This window comes from Suricata suricatta, chromosome 1, assembly GCF_006229205.1.
Source record: "Suricata suricatta isolate VVHF042 chromosome 1, meerkat_22Aug2017_6uvM2_HiC, whole genome shotgun sequence".
NCBI classification, from domain to species: domain Eukaryota; kingdom Metazoa; phylum Chordata; class Mammalia; order Carnivora; family Herpestidae; genus Suricata; species Suricata suricatta.
Window position 1 is genome coordinate 72,667,216 of NC_043700.1, and position 18,942 is coordinate 72,686,157.

At 39.6% G+C, this 18,942-nt stretch overlaps 1 protein-coding gene across 5 annotated transcripts in view; it reads right to left on the minus strand.

Annotated features, from left to right (window-relative positions):
• The window catches only part of DCLK2 (doublecortin like kinase 2), a 153,364-nt gene that overhangs the window by 40,861 nt on the left and 93,561 nt on the right, over positions 1-18,942 (minus strand). For 3 of the 5 annotated variants that reach the window (XM_029940287.1, XM_029940278.1, XM_029940309.1), the window contains exons 4-6: positions 17,684-17,785; positions 16,746-16,796; positions 12,374-12,468 (exon numbers count right to left, since the gene is read on the minus strand). In XM_029940287.1, coding sequence (XP_029796147.1) covers positions 12,374-12,468; positions 16,746-16,796; positions 17,684-17,785 — 248 coding nt within the window. The remainder of the gene's footprint in view (positions 1-12,373; positions 12,469-16,745; positions 16,797-17,683; positions 17,786-18,942) is intronic. The other 2 variants (XM_029940299.1, XM_029940293.1) reach the window with 1 other exon arrangement.

Here is an 18,942-nt window from a genome sequence, read left to right on the forward strand (position 1 = left end):
TGGATAAAGAAGATGTAGCACATATATACAATGGAGTACTACTCGGCAATCAAAAAGAATGAAATCTTGTCATTTGCAACAAAGTGGATGGAACTAGAGTGTGTTGTGCTAAGCAAAATTAGAGAAAGACAAGTATCATAGGACTTCACTCATATGAGGACTTTAAGATACAAAACAGATGAACATAAGGGAAGGGAAGAAAAAAATATATAAAAACAGGGAGGAGGACAAAACATAAGAGACTCTTAAATATGGAGAATAAACGTAGGATTACTGGAGGGGATGTGGGGGGACGGGCTAAATGGGTAAGGGGCATTAAGGAATCTACTCCTGAAATCACTGTTGCACTATATGCTAACTAACTTGGATATAAAGTTTAAAAAAATAAATTAAAATTAAAAATTTTAAATAATAAAAAATAAACAAATAAGCAAGGATTCATGGCTGACTAAGTGCTAAATGAGTAACATTTCAGCTTTCTATATTTTTTGCCAAGAAGTCAAGTCAGAGTGTCCTATGTTAAATTTCTTTGTAAGTAGATTGTTACAACTTCCAAAAAATGTAAAATTCAACGAGCTATGTTAGGTACTATACTAAAAATGTGAAGCTTTATTCAAAATGCGCAATTCTTAAAAAAAGGTAGAAATGACACTGATTTTTAATAAAAGGAAACACTGAGTAGGATCTAGGAGATGCTGTGTACTGAGTTGACTTTCTTGGTACAGCTTGGGAAATGGCACCATGATTCAATTTTTAATTGGCCTACTACAGGGGTCAGGAATATTTTCTGCAAAAGGCTAGAGAGTAGGGGTGCCTGGGTAGCTCAGTTGGTTGAGTGTCCAGCTCTTGGTTTCAGCTCAGGTCATGATCTCGAGGTTTGTGGGTTCAACCCCCGTGTTGAGCTCTGTGTGTCTGGCTCTGTGCTGACAGTGTGGAGCCTGCTTGGGATTCTCTGCCTCCCTCTCTCCCTGCCCTTCCCCACTTGTGTGTGTTCTCTCTCTCAAAAATAAATAAACTTTTAATTTTTTTTAATGTTTATTTATTTTTGAGAGAGAGACACACACAGAAGTGTGAGCAGGGGACAGTCAGAGAGGGTGACACAGAATCAGAGGCAGGCTACAGGCTCTGAGCAAACGGTCAGCATAGAGCCTGATGAGGCACTCAAACCCATGAACTGTGAGATCATGACCTGAGCTGAAGTCCAACTGACTAAGCCACCCAGGTGCCCCTAAACCTTTAAAAATAAAGGCTAGAGAGTAATATTTTGGGCCTTGTAGTATGGTCTCCTTCACAATTACTCAGCTCTCCTGCTGCAGAATGAAAGCAGTCACAGATCACATGTAAACAGATGAGTTCCAATTAAACTGAATTTAGAAAATAAGGCTATGGGCCAAACTCTCAGTTCTCAAGAACTTTCTTAGGAATCTAATTCTTACACTATCATACTCTAGAAAAGAATAATCCTCAGCTTCTGTCTGTGGCTATAAAGAAGTGTTTCTCTGGCCTTGGCGATATATTAGGATCACCTGGGGTGATCCGAAAGATTCTATTGCTAGATTATCCAAAGTAAAGAATTCCTGGGGTAGGGCCTGGGCATCTGTATTTTTTAAGCTCCACAGATGATCTAATGTGTAGCCAAGTTTAAGAACCTCTTTGGAGGAAGTTTCTGGCAGCAACTGTAATTCTTCAGCTACCTTAAGTTCTGTCACTCATCCAATAATCTAACCATTGCAAGTTGTCTACTGAAAAGAACAACTTTCTCTTTGTAAGAAAAGGAAAGACACTTACTACAGTTTACTGAAGGCCTACTTTATGGCAAGTCCTAAAATGAGTACTTTGTATTTTATGAATTAGATATTATAATCTCCACTGATCTATGAAGAAACCAAAGCTCAGAGAGGTTATATAACTTGCCCAAATGCCACAGCAAAGGCAGAATCAGAACTAAAGCCAGATCTGACTCCAGAGCCCATGTGCTATTTGGCTCTTCTCACACTGTCCCCTCCTCTGAGAACACAAAGTCTTCCAAGACTATTAAATTAATGTACAGATATCACCCAGTATAAGACCCACTCATCAAAATATTCACTGTGGTATATTTAGAATGTACTTTCAGATTACAGAACTATAGTCACATCCCTGTAATCTAGTCAAATAATGTACCAATAGATAAATTCACAGCCTTTCTTCACATAAAAATTTTTTTCTTGTAAAAAGATAACCTCTGGGCGCCTGGGTGGCTCAGTCGGTTAAGCGTCCAGCTTCGGCTCAGGTCATGATCTCATGGTTCATTGGTTAGAGCCCCACGTCGGGCTCTGTGCAGACTGCTAGCTCAGAGCCTGGAGCCTACTTCAGATTCTGTATCTCCCTCTCTCTCTCTGACCTCCCCCTGTTCATGCTGTCTTTCTCTGTCTCTCAAAAATAAATAAAAAACAGAAAAAAAATTAAAAAGAAAAGAAATGTATTGAAAATTTAAGTCAGTATATTAGATATAACTTGCAAATTGATTTACTCTCTATCATTTTTGTGGATTTTAAAAAATATATAAGAAACATCAATTCCATTAAAAAGGAAAGCCAGCATGAATTACAATAAATGCTAAATTAAAATGCAGTTAGTAACAGAAATCTTCCAAAGAAGATATACAGATACAAGCAACAATGTTCAATGTCACTAATCATCAGGGAAATGCAAATCAAAACTACAATGAGGTATCACCACATACCTGTCATAATGAGTAAAATCAAAAACACACATATGCACACCCCTATGTTTACTGCACCAACAAGTGTTGGTGAGGATGTGGAAAAAAAGGAGCCTTCATGCACTGTTGGTGGAAATGAAAGCTTGTGGAGACACTGTGAAAAACAATATAGATGTTCCTGAAAAAACTAAAAATAGGGGCACTTAGATTACTCAGTCGGTTCAGCATCCAACTCTTGATTTTGGCTCAGGTCATGATCCCATGACTGTGGGATCAAGTCCTACATCAGGCTCCACACTGAGCATATAGCCTGCTTAAGATTCTCTCTCTGTCCCTCTGCCCCTCTTCCTCTCACTCTCTAATAATAAACAACAACAACAACAACAACAACAGAATTACTCCATGATCCACTAATTCCTCTACTGGGTATATACCCAAAGAAAATGAAAATACTAAGTCAAAAAGATATGCACACCCCTATGTTTACTGCAGCATTATTTGCAATAGCCAAGATATGGAAATAACCCAAAATCTATGCATAAATGAATGGGTAAAGAACATATGGTGTACATATATACACAATGGAATATTATTCAGCCATATAAAAATGAAATATTGCCATGTGCAACAATATGGATGGATCCAGAGGGTATAATGCTAAGTGAGGTAAGTCAGAGAAAGACATACCATATGATTTCACTCATAAATGGAATTTAAGAAACAAAACAAATGGAGAAAAACAGAGACCAAAAAAACAGACTCTTAAATAAAGAGAACAAACTGGTGATTACCAGAAGGGAGGTGGGGGGAGGGGGATGGGTGAAACAGGTAAAGGGGATTAAGAGTAACTTACTGTGATGAACACTGATTAATATAACAGAATTGTTGATTGATTATATTGTATGCCTGAAACTAGTATAACACCATGTTAATTATATTTGGATTTCAAAAATTAAAAACAGAAATTTTTATCACTTTTATATAGGCTTTGTGATAATTTACTGTGAAATACTTCATCATTAGTAATGAGATATGAGAATATTAATGTGAAGCAATACCTAAAGGCTACTAACATATGAAATGTATTCTTGTCTGTAGCCATACTTGCTACACATGTATTCTTATCTGTAGCCTTAGACTTTCTTTCATTTGGCAAAATTAGTGGTTCTTAACATCTGTAATTGGTTAATAGTGGTAAATAGTGAGCTATTCGGTGAAACAGAACCCATAGATAGCTTGCACACGTATAAGCCAATTCAACAGTCTATGAAAGGGGCTGTCAGTTCCTCTGGGCATCCCTGCCATCTCGGTGGACCACATGGTCCACCAAAACTGGCAAAGACTCTCTGCATATACTTATGAGTGAGCCTTTCAAACCAATTGTCAGCTTAGTGGATTGTAAGCAACACACAGGTGGCATAACCATGCCTACCTGCTAAAAATATCTGCATGCTTTCATTATGAGGTATCACCAATTTCTAGGATGCCGGGTGCTAGGTGAGGTGCCTGACTCTTCAGTTCAAACTATGGAAGTTCCCACTGTCAGTCACTGGGTGCAGACCAATTCACTGCAACTTCTAAGTCTTAATTCCATCCAATTATCTTAAATATACTACCAAGAAGAATTTATAATGGCCCACTTTCATGAATAAGGGAGCATTTAAGACTAACACATGAGTTGCTTATATTCAAATAAAATTCTTACATTGATCCTATTTATATGTTGATTTGCTTGGCAAACTCTCCCTCCCGCCCCACAAAGGTGGGCTTCAGCCTAGTTGAGCCATTTACCCACCAAGTGCCTCTATTTACTGAGCAACCACAATGTGCAAATCACCATCCTGAAACAGTCTGAGATTCCCAATGATGATTTATTTTGTTAGGCCACTGAAGTCTTCAAAACTGCTTAGTCCTGCTTCTGTTTTTGTTTCTGTCTACAAAATCAATTACATTCAAAGATGAAGCTACCACCCAGCATTTCTGGGTAATAAAAAGTATAAAAGTAGTTTGTCTCTCAGTACTGAAGATTATTAACTAGCCTTAAATACCAGAGAAAAACCAAAGCTCCAGGGAAAAGCAAAAACGTCTAAGGTCAGCGGCTACTGTGGATTTACATTTCACAGCTTCGAAAAGAAGTTTTGAAGTTCAGAAGGTCAGAGCGTTGCATTTTAGCTCTGCCAATCAGTATGAGATACTACCAGCCCTTTCATCACACTTCACAAATCTGGAAAATCTTTCACCACCAGCAGACCCAGGAGACATCATCAGATAAAACATCAGCACATCAGACGGTTTATAATCTCAAGATGTTGGATAGTGTTCCAAATGTACTGTTTTTTTTTTCTTTCTTCTTTCAACCAACAAGAATACTCACAGTAGACAGCCTCTGGGCATACACTTCAGCATCAGAATGTGAGACATTTTACCCCTCAGCGTCCACAGATGTGCCCCTGACTCTGAAGCCTTAAGTTACTACAGCCTTGAAAATCCTAAACTGGGACATGGATGATGAATGAAATTCCAAGGAAATGCTTTCTTCATCCATCTGGCAGCTGATGACACATTTAGTACTCTTTATTGCCTATCTGTCCCAAAGAAAATGCTGTGATTTAAGCACAGAAAATATTCCCACAGGGAAAGTTATCAGCTAGATTGAAGGGACACTCAGGAGCTTGGGCAGAGGAAATAGGAGATCATGGGCTGAGGTCAAGAGGAAGATGAGGATTATGAAGAAAACATTAGTGGTGGCGGGATTCTAGAATTTGAAGGGGAGAGAAAAGAATGGGCAGGGAGTTATCAGTCAGGAGAACAAAAGACTGGGCAAAGAGCAAAGCAGCAAAATTGATAAGGAGAGAGATGTTTATGGCCCTCAAAAGGGAGAATGGACAGAAACCTATTGAGGGAGCAGGGGCAGCCTAAGAAAGAAATTTTGGGTGGCTGATGAAGAGATGAAAGGAGAAAGAAGAGGTGCAGCAGCCTCCAGAACAGTTCCCCTGAGCCCGGGGTTTTCATGCCCTAACACAGACCCTTCCCATGCAGAACTGAGCAGACACATGACTACTAAACTCTCATGGAAATGACAGCATCTGACTTCCTACACTAGGTCTATAGGCAGGAGGACTTCTGCATGGCATTCTCTCTTTGGATCATCTGCTTTGGTGAAACCCAGCTGTCATGTTCTGAGGATACTCAAACCAACTGATGGAGAGGTCCACATGGTGAGGAACTGAGGCCTCCTGCCAACCTGCCACCATGTGAGCGAGTCACCCTGGAAGGAGATCCTCCATTCCCAGCAGGGTCTTCCGGTAACTGCAGCTCTGGGGCAACACCTTGACCACAGCCTTGTCAAAGATCTCAAGCCAGAGCCACCCAGTTAAACTGCTCCTGGATTCCCAACCCATAAGAACTATGCAAAACAATAATTTTTTTAAAAAATTTTAATGTTTATTTTTGAGAGAGAGTAAGAGAGACAGACTGTGAGTGAGGGAGGACCAGAGAGAGAGAGAGGGAGACACAGAATCTGAAGCAGGCTCCAGGCTCTGAGCTGTCAGCACAGAGCCCAACATGGGGCTCGGACCCACAAACCACAAGATCATGACCTGACCTGAATCTGGATGCTTAACTAACTAAGCCACCCAGGCAGCCAAAGACAATAATTTTTTTATCACTATTTTAAGGTGCAAAGTTTTGAGATAGCTTGTTTCTAAGTTGCCTCACAGAGTACTAATGGAGACGTACTATATAAAAAGAGGGCAGGAAAACAGAGACTAAGGATAGAGTAAGGAAGGCAATTCATATGAGAGAAAAGCAGAGGAGGTAATATAATCTGAAATCTGACTTCTCTTACTTCCTCCTCCCTTCTTATGTACTACTACATGTTAAGTTTTTTCTTTGTAGGTAAAACTTCCCTCATATGAACACTGAACTGGGAAATCCCAAGGCTTACAGTAAGAAAGAAGAGAAAGCTATTCTAAGTGCTTTCTCTGTATTTAATTAATGTCAGTCCTGTGCACTAGGACCTGTTAGTCCTTTTCTCACAGATGAAGGTGATATGACTTGCCTGAGATCATACAGCTAGTGAGTGGCCAAGCCAAGAGCAAACTCAGAAACTTTAGTTTCAGAGCTCATGCTTTTAACCACTGTACCACCATATGTCCTTCTCCAAATGGAGGCATCTAAGCACAAATGAGCTGTGGGCTTCATTCTTTGACACTCTCCTTCTATGACACTCTACATACTATGGGGCACTGCATCTGCCTTAATCCTCTGGCCTGAGTGGGCAAGAGATTTGTCTTGGTTCCCTTTAGGTTAACTGGTTCAGACTGAACCACTCACAGAAAATTTTAACTATTAGGAAGACTAAAGAAGAACAAAGGCCCAGCACAACTTGGCATGAATTGGCCTTACTTAAAGGGCCTTTGGGCTCCCCAAATGTCTGACTGTAGTAGGTAGCTTAGGGTCAAGAGAAAGCCTGGGGTGTCATAAGGCAGCTTGGCTCTGGCCTGCAGAATTACCTCCTTCCCAGGTGACCATGACCACCCAGGTCTTTCCCTAGGAAAACCAGATTCCCTAAATCCATTCAAAAGGAAAACCAAGTCTATTAGCTACAGACTAGGTTTTGGGTAAATGGCCCAATAGAGACCTAGGTAGCCCTAGCAACAAATTTTATGACTTTCTGGTCTGGCCACATTGTTTCCAGTCATCTGTTAACAGACTGGCATTGCTTTCTCACTGTGTCCTTAGAGGCTAGTAACAGTGATAAGCTTGGGCTCTGTTTTCAAATCCCAGTTATGCTACTATCCTTGCAATGAGGCTTCCATGACAGGCCCACCAGGCAACATTATCTCATACCCAGGTACTCATGTGTTTGCTGGGCCTAGATTACACGATCTTGTTTCAGCCTATGTCAATTTTGACAATACTCAGCTCGATTTCTGGCTTCCAAAGAAAACCAATAACCCTAATCTCTTGTGAACTTTTTATTGAAGCTTTCTACTTCCCTTCAGATAACCTCTCCTCCCAGGACTGCCTCTCCCTTTTCCCAGGCACCAGCCCTCCTCCCCTTCCTTTTCTGATATATCAATCCATTTTTATTCAGAGCATTTATGCATATCTAAAACCAGATACTCAGTAAGCAAACCATCCCCAGCACTCCCCCTCCTAAAAGACCTATGCAGAGCTCTTCCATAATAATCATACCAGCAACCTCCTGAGATTCCTGCACTGCAGTCTTTCAAGCAGATCCTCCAGTAATGGAGGGAAAGTCAGAGGTTAGAGACAGAGACCCTGAAAGGGACAGAGATCCCAACGGGCCATTGAGACCCTGAGCTAAATGTTACTTCACATCTTTGCATCTCAGTTTCTCCAACTATAAATTGAAGACTAACCTATAGATCTGAGATGACTTTGTTTCCACACTGTAGGTTTCAAAGAACTAGCAACACCAAAAAAAATGATAATTGGAGTATAACTAATTCTAAGATACCCTAACATCTTTCAGTTTTGGGTTTAAAGGACCTCAATTGCTTGGTTGCCACCCTATTCCTTACATTTCCATCCTGAAAAAAATATTCACAGTATGGAGAAATCTTTGCTTCCTCTCTTGGCTTTGGTTCAGGCCTTCAAAGAGCATGATCTTTTATAAATGCATATGAATGGCGCAGAAATATCTTCCTCAAAGAGTATTACAGAAAAACTGAGTAGTTTTTTTGTGGAGAGGTGTGTTGTTTCTGTATTTCTCTTCTCTTTTTCAATGAGCAAACAAACAACAGCCATGGACCCTCTGTGGTCAGAGATTAAATATCATAATAGCACTCTACTTTCATTTTCAGTTCATCCAAAGTCCCCACCAAAACACTAAAATGATTCCCAGATACTGCATAAAGAGGGGAAGGTTCTAAAAGGATATCAAATTCTGCTTACCTATACTTGACTCTGCTTAATTTCCAACTTAGTAAAAACCAGATAGTTAAAAAAAAAAAAAATCTGGCAAAAGCTGCATCCTGGCAGATAGAGAGACTGTCAGTTAGAGGAGTGTCAGTTAGAGGAGTGTCAGCTCCCACACATGCTGTCCTGGCGTGGTTGGCTTGTTTTTGTCAATTCTGATTCTCTGGAAAAAGATTATCTATCCCCAAAGCCATTAAAGCCTCTAACCAGGATAAATAGTTCCTGCCTATGAAAAACCGTCCTCCATTGTCAGACAATCCCTCTTAATTGATCTTAATAAGCCATTGTAAATGAAGGGGAAGAAAAAAACAGAGCACTAACACATGGTAATTATCTGTAATGCTCCATTCGTAATGTCACTGAATAGAGAAAATAATGCAAACGTGGACAGATGCTGACTAGCGCTTACAGACATCAAAATCAGTGTATTTGGTACAGTAAGAAACATGACTAAGCTGCAGTATTTCAACAGCAGATCTTCATCCACATGACAATATCCAGGACCACAGATTGCTGGGGACAGTCATGACATGACGTTTCCACCAGGCATGACCCAGGCGGCAGTTTGGCACTGTGGCCTAAAACCTGATCAGTGTGGCAGAGACTCATCTAGCTGCTAATATTTAGTGTAAAATTTGTTAATTCTATATCAGCTTTAAAGTGAGAAGAGAAAGACTCCCTAGCCTCCTAGGTGGGTTTCTTTGCTAACTTAAAAGAACTATAATTCTAGCATTTTAAACTGAAATCTATACAATAGAGACATTGAAATAAAATGTCCTTATGTATAGATGATAGAAAGAAAACACAGAAGAGGTCTCACAGCTGTGAGCAAAGCCCACAGGCTTCACGTGTGGTGGAAGACAAAGTTGGTTTGGTAGGGACAAGGGTGGGTAATGGAAATGTTAGGTAAAAGCTGGACCTGAACAGTGGAAGGAAGGCCAGGGCACAGAGTCCAAAGTCCTTGAGCTGGAGGCAAGCATGGTGATAAACAGGTGACACATTAAAAGCTCAGGACACAACATCCTGACCTTGTGGCTTCCAAGACCTTGGGGCTGACAGATCAAGAGCCACAGGTACAGAGCACGGGCTCTCTTCTTCCACCTCTGTCCCAGGGTAACCTCTAGATTCATTAAATACATTTGCATTGAGGTTACTGCCCCCTCCATGGAGAAAAACTGCTATGACCACCCAGGTACAGACCTTATAGGGTCAAAAACTCCCCCTCTCAACTTGTGGGAGGAATTCCCCAAATGATGTGAAGCAGCCTCCATCAGATATCACCCCACTGCACATCCCAGCTCCTCCCCACCCAGAAAAACCCAATAATACCCAATTTCTAAACAACGTAGGGCCAGTTCAACCTCACAGAACCCGCCTGTGCTCTCCCATCTTGAGAGTGTATTTTCACCTTAATAAACTGCTTTATGCTTGCTACTTTTCTTCTGTCTGTCTTTACTGGGGTGCAGGTCCCCAGGTAAATCTCATGGGCATTCCAAAGATAGGAACCTCCCTCCATACAAGACAGAGGCTCCCAGCAGTTACAGAAAGACCACTACTCTTTATCTTACAGATAATCTCATCTTCTATCTCGACCAGTAACCAACATTTCTCCTATCTTCTTTACCTCTTTAGGCACCAATAAGTAATCCTGAGCAGGGAGCTGTGTGCTAGGTGCTGGGGTAGCTATACCATTTCACTCGGTGTGATGAGAACTTTAATGTCTCAGCAATAAAGCAACTTACTATGTTTTTAAAATTCCATGAACCTCCACTCCAGAAGTGCAAGTGGTCTTGTGCAACTTTGTGTGCAAGTGTGTAGAGTGGGTGTGTACTCTGAGCACTCTAGTGGCACCAATTAAAAGGAACAATCTTAGGTTCACAGCTGAAAATGAGCCAAAAAGAGAGACTGGAGCAAAGGTTACCAACAGATAACAGAAAAAGGGACATGAATGAAACTCTAGGGAAGCAGAGAGACAGGTACCTGCCAGGGGCTCTGCCCAGAGCCCTGGCCTGGGGGAGGACAAGAAGAGCCTTCCACAAGTGGCTCCCTGGAAAGCCTGAATGGGCTCTGTCCTAAGGATACCAGTCACCAGCACTGGGAGCCAGTGGCTTTTATTTTAACCCAGGACACAACATCTGAAATCAGAAAAGAAGTGAACGAACTTCAATTATTTTTACTTTAATTCTCTTGAAAGTTACTCAAATTATAAACACTGCACCTCCTATCTATTTGGGGGAAAACAAATTGGTGGGGAGCTGAAAATACTTAGCTGATTGGTGATTTTTAATTTATATCACTTTCTCAATCATTGACAGTTAAGAATTCCACTCAAATTGTATTATAAACTGACCTTAGCCAATTTAGCCCCTCAGAAAATGCCTGGTTCTTCTGATAAAGAGAAGGAGCCTCCACCACCTGGAGGTAAGTGACAGCTATGTACTTGCTGCTCCCAAAATTACTGCCGGACTCAGTCCCATTTCTGCCAACGCACACAAACAAGCAGGCACCAACACAGACAAGCTGTCCTTTTCCAGAAGGAATTTCTCTTTTTGATCTCTGTGACTTACACGAGAATCATGCAGGTTCACCTTGAATGCTCACACAACCTTCTCAGGGAAGGACAGACAAAGCTTACTCCACATCAGGTGGAGAATGAGCCCTTCGGGAAGGAGGGGGCCCAGGATCCTCGCTGTGGTGAAGGCACAGCAGGTTCTTATATCACACTCACCCAGGGGTGGTGGGGCGCTTACAGCTCATTTTACTAATGAAAAAGATTTTTCAACATCTTTAAATGGGAAGAAAACCACTCAGACAATATTTGAAGTGTTTAGGCAACCATCTTTGGAGAATGTATTCCTAATGAAGATCTTCCCAAAGTCATCAAAGCACCAAGGGAATAAGTTAATTTATGCATATACACAGAGCACTAGGTACACTTCAGTATTCTTAGAGTGCATTACCGGGCAGATAATTTGATTATTTCTACAGAAGGAAACTTTCAATCTTCAACCCAAGTTATTTACTGCTATTTTACCAGGCAAGTTTTCTCTTATAAATTTAAAGGACTGAAAACTACTAAGTGAAATTAATTTGTTGAAATTTTGTATATCTTGTTTCATTCATCATTCTTCTCCCTCTCTATTAGACAAAATAGACATTAACCCACCTGCTGATCATGTTAAGTTAGCATTTATATTTTTAGGACCTCACAGTCAAAAACCTAGGATTTATTTCTAACTTCTCATCAAAATGAACATATCTTCTTATGTTACTACATATGTACGTAAGAACCATGTTAGTATTTCATTCTATTTTAAACTTTTGCAAAGTCAAATTAGGTTAGCTAGCAATATTAATATCATGATTTAAAATGAGATTTTTAGAAGAATTATAAAGCCTCTCCAAGGCTTTCCCATGGCAAACCATTTTGATAATAATGTGAAAACTACTATTTATTACACTTTACCAAAATATATTCAACCCCAACCACAACCTTATAGTCCCATTTTATAGATGGAAACACTTGAGCTCAGAAGAATTGAGTTGACCCAGATTACAGGATGAAAAACAAAGGATTCAAAGCCAGGTCTTCCTGGCTCCAAATCCTAAACTCTTTCCTTTTTGATCTGTTATTACACCCAAGCCTCTGAACAAATAAACTACCAAACTACGCAACTCAAAATAACAAAACCACACAAATATGCCATGTATCCGATTTCATACCTTCAATCCTCTGAAGCTTCCTGGGCTAGTTGGGGAAGAGCTGGAGGATTTCGTCGATTTAGGAGTAGACAGCTGGCTGCTGGGAGTTCCGTTAACTGACCGTAAGATAACAAAGAAGACAGAGGTCATTAAAAGCCAAAACAATGAACTTGTGCTCAAAAACACTAAGCACATGCACAACATAGCTCCAGGGAAGGTTTGATTCATTTAAAGCTCCAAGCAGATGGCAAATCAGCAAAAAGCAAAAGTAGTAGGTCTTACTGCATTACAAATTATCAGACAAATATGGACTGAAACTAGAATTGTTTTCAGTAATAGTTTTCCAACAGTGACATAAACAAATATATAAAACATTATGGAATTAGAGATGTGAATGAGAACTTGTCCATACACCCTGCCCGCTAGCAAGGGTAGAGAAATGAAATGGCTCGTTTATTGGTAATGCTTTACTATGAAGGTTTTTCTCTAACGTCCAGTATCCACTCTCTTGGTATATACCAACCTGAATACCCAAGAAGTTCTTACGGCTCTACAAACCAATTTTCTAAGTACATCCTTAATGGAAAGGGAAAATCACTGGTTATTTTTCTTCTAGCACCTGCTTATTTGTTTGAAGGCCATAAAAGACACTCCTCTATTTTATTTTATCTAAACTAGTCCTTTCTAAATTCCATCTATTTTCTTGTCTTCACAAGTTTAATTTCTCCCATTATTTAGTAGATCTTGATAGTTTTTTATAGAACCCCCTCCAAACTTCCATCCACTTCTTAGGTTGAAAGCTCAATTTAGAGCACACCTGAGGAAAAGTATGACTCCTGCTATTTTCTTTTCTTTTTACAATGTTTGTTTATTTATTTTTGAGAGAGAGAGAGCAAGAGAGCACCTGAGCATGGGACGGGCAAAGTGAGAGAGAGAGAGAATCTTCAACAGGCTCCACTCTCTGCATAAAGCCTGACACAGGGCTTGATCTCACAACCCAGGGATCATGACCTGAGCCAAAATCAAGGGTCGGATGCTTCACCGACTGAGCCACCCTGGCGCCCCTAACTGCTGCCGTTTAGAGGGGAAGATCAATTTGCAGATTTTATACTACAGAATGCTGCTCGAACATTTCAGCAGGACTCATGCTTATTTCTAATCATATCACCTGGGTCCATCTCTGCTGTAATTTCATAAAGTTGGTAGGTAATGTCTGGGAGTGGTATAATTCTTTTTCTAAGAAGTATTTGTAAGCCATTCATCTCCATGGAAAGAAAAGCAAAGTCCAACTTTTTCTTTTCTTTTTAAATATGAAGAAGCAAACAACTATTATTTTAAATGAAACTAATGGTATAAAAAGCAAAATGTAGAGATAAAAGTCCTAAATAGGTGACTCAAAAAAAGTGAGCACCCGTCCTCGATTAGGGGCAAAAGTCCTGTATCCAAAAGTATTTGTAATAGGATGTGTCATCTGGAAACCAGGACATCTGGGGTCTACAAAGTCATGCTTGTCTGCTGCATTGCTCATTTTTAAAAATTGGGTACATGGGGTGCCTGACTGGCTCAGTTGGTTGAGTGACTGACTTCAGCTCAGGTCATGATCTCATGGTCCATGAGTTTGAGCCCCGCGTTGGGTTCTGTGCAGACAGCTCAGAGCCTGGAGCCTGCTTCAGATTCTGTGCCTCCCTCTCTCCAACCCTCCTGTGCTCTGGCGCTCGCTCTCTCTCTCTCTCTCTCTCTCTCTCTCTCTCTCTCTCTCTCTCAAAGAATAAACAAACATTAAAAAGTAAAAATAAATAAAAAAATAAATAAAATTGGGTACAGATGAAAAAAATTCCTCGTCACTTTTAACTGACCAAACTTTAATTTTTCTAATTCAAAACCCCTCATGCATAAATAATTATCAGTTATCTATAATTTCTTAATATATGTGTAACTTTAGAGTGCAAGTACAACACAAGGAACTGTGCAATTAGAAACTTTTAAGAATATTCAACATTCCTAGTTATTTCTCAATTAAGTTAAATTTCAGTATTGTTTTAAAAATTCTCTTTAAATAAAGGGAATTGGTGGCAGGAATTCACATAAAATAGAGATTATTATGGGCAATGAACAAGTCAAGTCGCTGTGAGCTAAGATTGAATTTTATTCCCTTTTTTCTTTATTCAATACAGCAACCTGTACAGGTCACTAATCCCTACTCAATGAGTGCTATTAGCTTCATAGACACTCAAGACACCACACTGGTATCAAAGGTTACCTTGGAACAGTGACAGAAAAGGGACTAAAGGAGAAAAATCAATTCCTGCAAATGGTAATCTTGACAGCAAACAAATCTCCCTAAAAACACACTATCCCTTGCCTAAACATAGTTTCTTAACAAAACTCACTGCCAGGATTTCACTGGTGTCAGTAACTGCATGTCCATATTTTCCCCCCAAATAATCTCATTCTAAAGAGATACTAAGTCACCTATGGGCCTCTAAGTTTCCCAGAGCATTTGGAAGGCTCTAAAAAGTGCTTCCTAATGAGCAGTCCTTAACTTCTTTTATGTGCACATTTCTCCAGACTCTGAGGGAGGGTGAGCGGGACCCAGGACAGTGCAGTGTTGTAGCCACTCCCCTCACACTGCTGCCACCCACTGGTAGGCATGTGACAAGCAGCCAGCACCTTTGTCCTTCACTACCTCCAGATTCTCTCTCCCAGCATAAGGCTATTTATCATGCACCCCTCCTTTATACTGTAAGGTAAGAAATAAACTTGGGTGCTTTTTTTCTTCACTTGCTTGTTTTGAATACCTTCTATCTTGACGGACTCTGAAAGATTCACAAGCAAGAAACCTAAAGTGAGAATTTTTAGGACTCAAATTATAGTTAATATCTACCAAATTATTTACCTGAATCTCTCTGTGTTTATTACACACTATTTAGCTATTCTGATAGAGTCTTGTTGACGAATTCAGTCACCCAGAAGACTTCACTTCTGTCCCAATATAGAAAAAGTACAATATTACGTCTACAAAGTTACTAGCTGCCTTTGAAACTCCAGTTAGTCCCATGGAATTTTCTAAATGTTAACAGGTATACCACAGCTAAAGAGGTCTACAAAAGTGAGTTGTACTTATGGGTAGTTGGCTTTCAATAATACAAACCTCTCAGGTTTCTATAACTGCAGTATGTGCTCAACATAATTTTTAAAATATTTATTTACTTTTGAGAGAGAGAGAGACAGACAGTGCATGATCAGGGGAGGGGCAGAGAAAGAGGGAGAGACAGAATCTGAAGCTCTGTCAGCACAGAGCCTGATGGAAGGCTTGAACCCACAAGCTTTGAGATCATGACCGGTGCCGAAGTTGGATGCTTAACCAACTAAGCCACCCATGTGCCCCTGTGCTGAAGATACTTTTGAGTTTAATCTCTCATAAAGAAGCTGTCTGACCTCTGAAACATAATTTAAACATCTCACAACTTTTACTTAGGAGTTTAAGATCTACTCTTAAATGCAAATATGGACTTAAACATTGAGGGTACTGAATGTTAAGATTTGAGTCAATTTGTAAGCATTCCAAATCCAAGTTAAAAAGATCTGAATACATCTTTCTTTATACAGACAAATATGATTATGAAACATGTTTTTAGTTTAGTGTATATTGGATTCACTATAATATCTGATTCTTGAATCACTCTCCTCACTTCTATTTAGTTATTTTACTGTTAGGATAAACCTCTGTAAACCTATGGCTAAATCAAAAGCTAAAGACCTGTCAAAAAATCCACATTTCACTACATGGTAAGGTCAGGTAATTGTATTTATGCAAATTTCACATATTAGCTTTCCTTGTGTTTGAGATACTTTACAGAAAGTACAGTATGATTTGAAATAGGCTTCACAGTAGAGAGATGCTTTCAGTTAAAAATATTAATATTGTCAATATTTTTAGATAGAGTGTTGGGCTTATTAGCTGTAGGGTGAGGAGGACTTAATACTAAAAGGAGATGAAGGTAAGAACAGAAGAGTTTAACTGCTTCTATGGCTATTTCATATTACTTTTTCAATAACAGAATATTTACTAATATCAATAACATAGCAAATGTTATCTTCAATAACAGAACGCTAACTAGAAGACAGGCCCTTGGAGGTGGTTGCTTCCTCAATCACTTTGTCCTACAACACAGAGAGACATCTGGCCATCTTCTGACAATGACCAGTTTTTTAATAAAGACAGGAGGCTAAGGCATCCTGAGCACCGTGAAGCATTCCACAGCGCGCAGATGTGCACTGGAACAAGCCACATATGTTCATGGAAATGGAGCAAAAGGAAACAGAAATGTGGCAAAAGACAAAAACGAAAAAAACCCAGCAGAGCAACAAAGCCATACGCATCATGGCTCACCTGGGGATCTGGCTGCAGAGTAGGCACTGGAGTGAAGGCCACCCCTCTTTACTGTACATGCAGTGAGTACAGGGAGGAGGAGGAGACAGTAAGGAGAGCGGTTATTCGGCAGGTCTGAATGCGTATACAGAAAAGGGTAAGACAGCCTGACCTAAGGAAAGTGGGGAGGGTACTAAAGGGGAATCCGTGAAAAGTATAATGTCCAAAAGACTCAGTCTTTTAGAAGGAGCCTGATGCTTGAGACAATTTTTATTGATACTTTCATAATGTTCCAGATTTCCTACATGTAAAATCATGGTTTTCACATCCCTTAATAGTACTCCAAAATAATATTCCAAAATTATTTATAATTACTATAGACAAACCTTGTAGAATTAACATATCAAGATATTGATAGATGTTTTCAGCTTTTAAAAAAAGTGCCCCAGAGCAGTCAAAATCAGGACAAATCTACAGGTTTAGAACCTGGAAGAAACTTAACTATAGGTAAAGCGGACTCTTGAATAAGTACTAACGTCCAATAATATTCATTGCTACTATTCAATTGCTTAAAGAAACACCTGTGAAACTCATCAAGTAAATGCATTTCTGTGTTAGGTGTGTCTATGTAGGTTTTAAACCAGTAAGAGAAGAAAACATCCACAAGCATATAGCACAAACTTAAAAATACAGTATGCAGTGGTCGCACTGTGAAGCACTTCTGAGTAAATACCAGCAGAAGATTCTAGATAGTGATTGTTCTTAAGAAAATGGGTCAGGACAAAACAAACAAGTGTCTTAGCAGATTTATAACAACTCTGAGAAACAGACCTAAATGTTTGGTTTAGAAGTCATGTCACCTCTATGTTGTTTTGGAACCAAGCTGCATACACACATGGGGAAGCCTACTAGTTCGTTCGTAATAATCAAAGAATACTGGAAGGAAGATGATTAACTACCTGAAGCTGGTGATTTGCTGCGTCGGGAGGGCCCAGGGCTTTTAGATCCAGAATACTTAATGGCTGAGGAGCGAGAATAAGATGACTTCAAGACACGGCATTCTAGAAAGGAAGGAAAGTACATTAACTAAGTCTGGATTAAATACCTAATAACCAAGGGAAGATCACACATGAACATAGTCTACTGTCTAGAACCATTCCTGGATTATTTTCCTATTGTTGTTAAACATCACTATACAGAGCAACTGTCCCAAAAGTATACCTGACGTTATCTTTAGTGAAGTGCACATCTTGTAGAGCACATCTCATTGTTTCTATATTAATATAGAAATCCCAATGTCCTAACCTGATCACACCCACAGAGCCTAATCCAAACATGTGCAACTTCTTTTTTCAGTCAGTAGCATTGAGAGCAAAAGCCTACAATTTTATTATTCTCTCCAAACTCTCTGATAATCTTATTTTGAAAGGGGATGGGACTTCTTACCACCTTATTTTCCACTTTCCCTAAGTATGGAGTATCAAAATGAAGAAACTAGCTTTAAACAGTAACTTTGGTTTTTCCATAAATCACCAAATAAAACAGCATTTAGAGTACCAGAACTAATTACAGCTAAAATAATCACTGCTAATTTGAGTAACTAACAACATGGGTTTGGAGTCATGCAGATTTTGAATGAATCATGACTGATTCTGCTAACTGAGAAACCTCAGTTAAGTCCTAAGCCTCAGGTTTTTCCCCTATGCGACTGGGATAAGTATAAAATCTGCTTCGTAGGCTTGTTACAAGGATTAAATTAGATAACATATTGTGTGTAATTTATGTTAAAATACTTCAATTTATGCAGTAAGATTAAAATGTGGGTTGGTTTTAATCTATACTTCGGGGGCAATAAATTAACATGTGAAGTACACTAATCAGGAAAATACACACCAGGAGAGGCTAGTTAGCATATGAAAGACCCTAATCAAAACCTTACTCTGAAGGGGGCTGTGGCAACCTCAGTTTAGTTAATCAGCATTATGTATGTTAAAAGTATTTTGTTGTTGAAAGGAGGGGGGGGGGTGGGGGTGGGTGGGTGTGTGTGTGTGTGTGTGTGTGTGTGTGTTACAATCACCTTAAAGGCACTGCCACTCTTTAATAAGCACAAGTGTAAATCTAGAAAACCAATAACTAGAACTTCAGAACTACACCTTCATTTTAGGACTCTAAGCCCATCCCTGAAGCCAGCTCTTAAAAGGAGGATTTTGTTACTTGG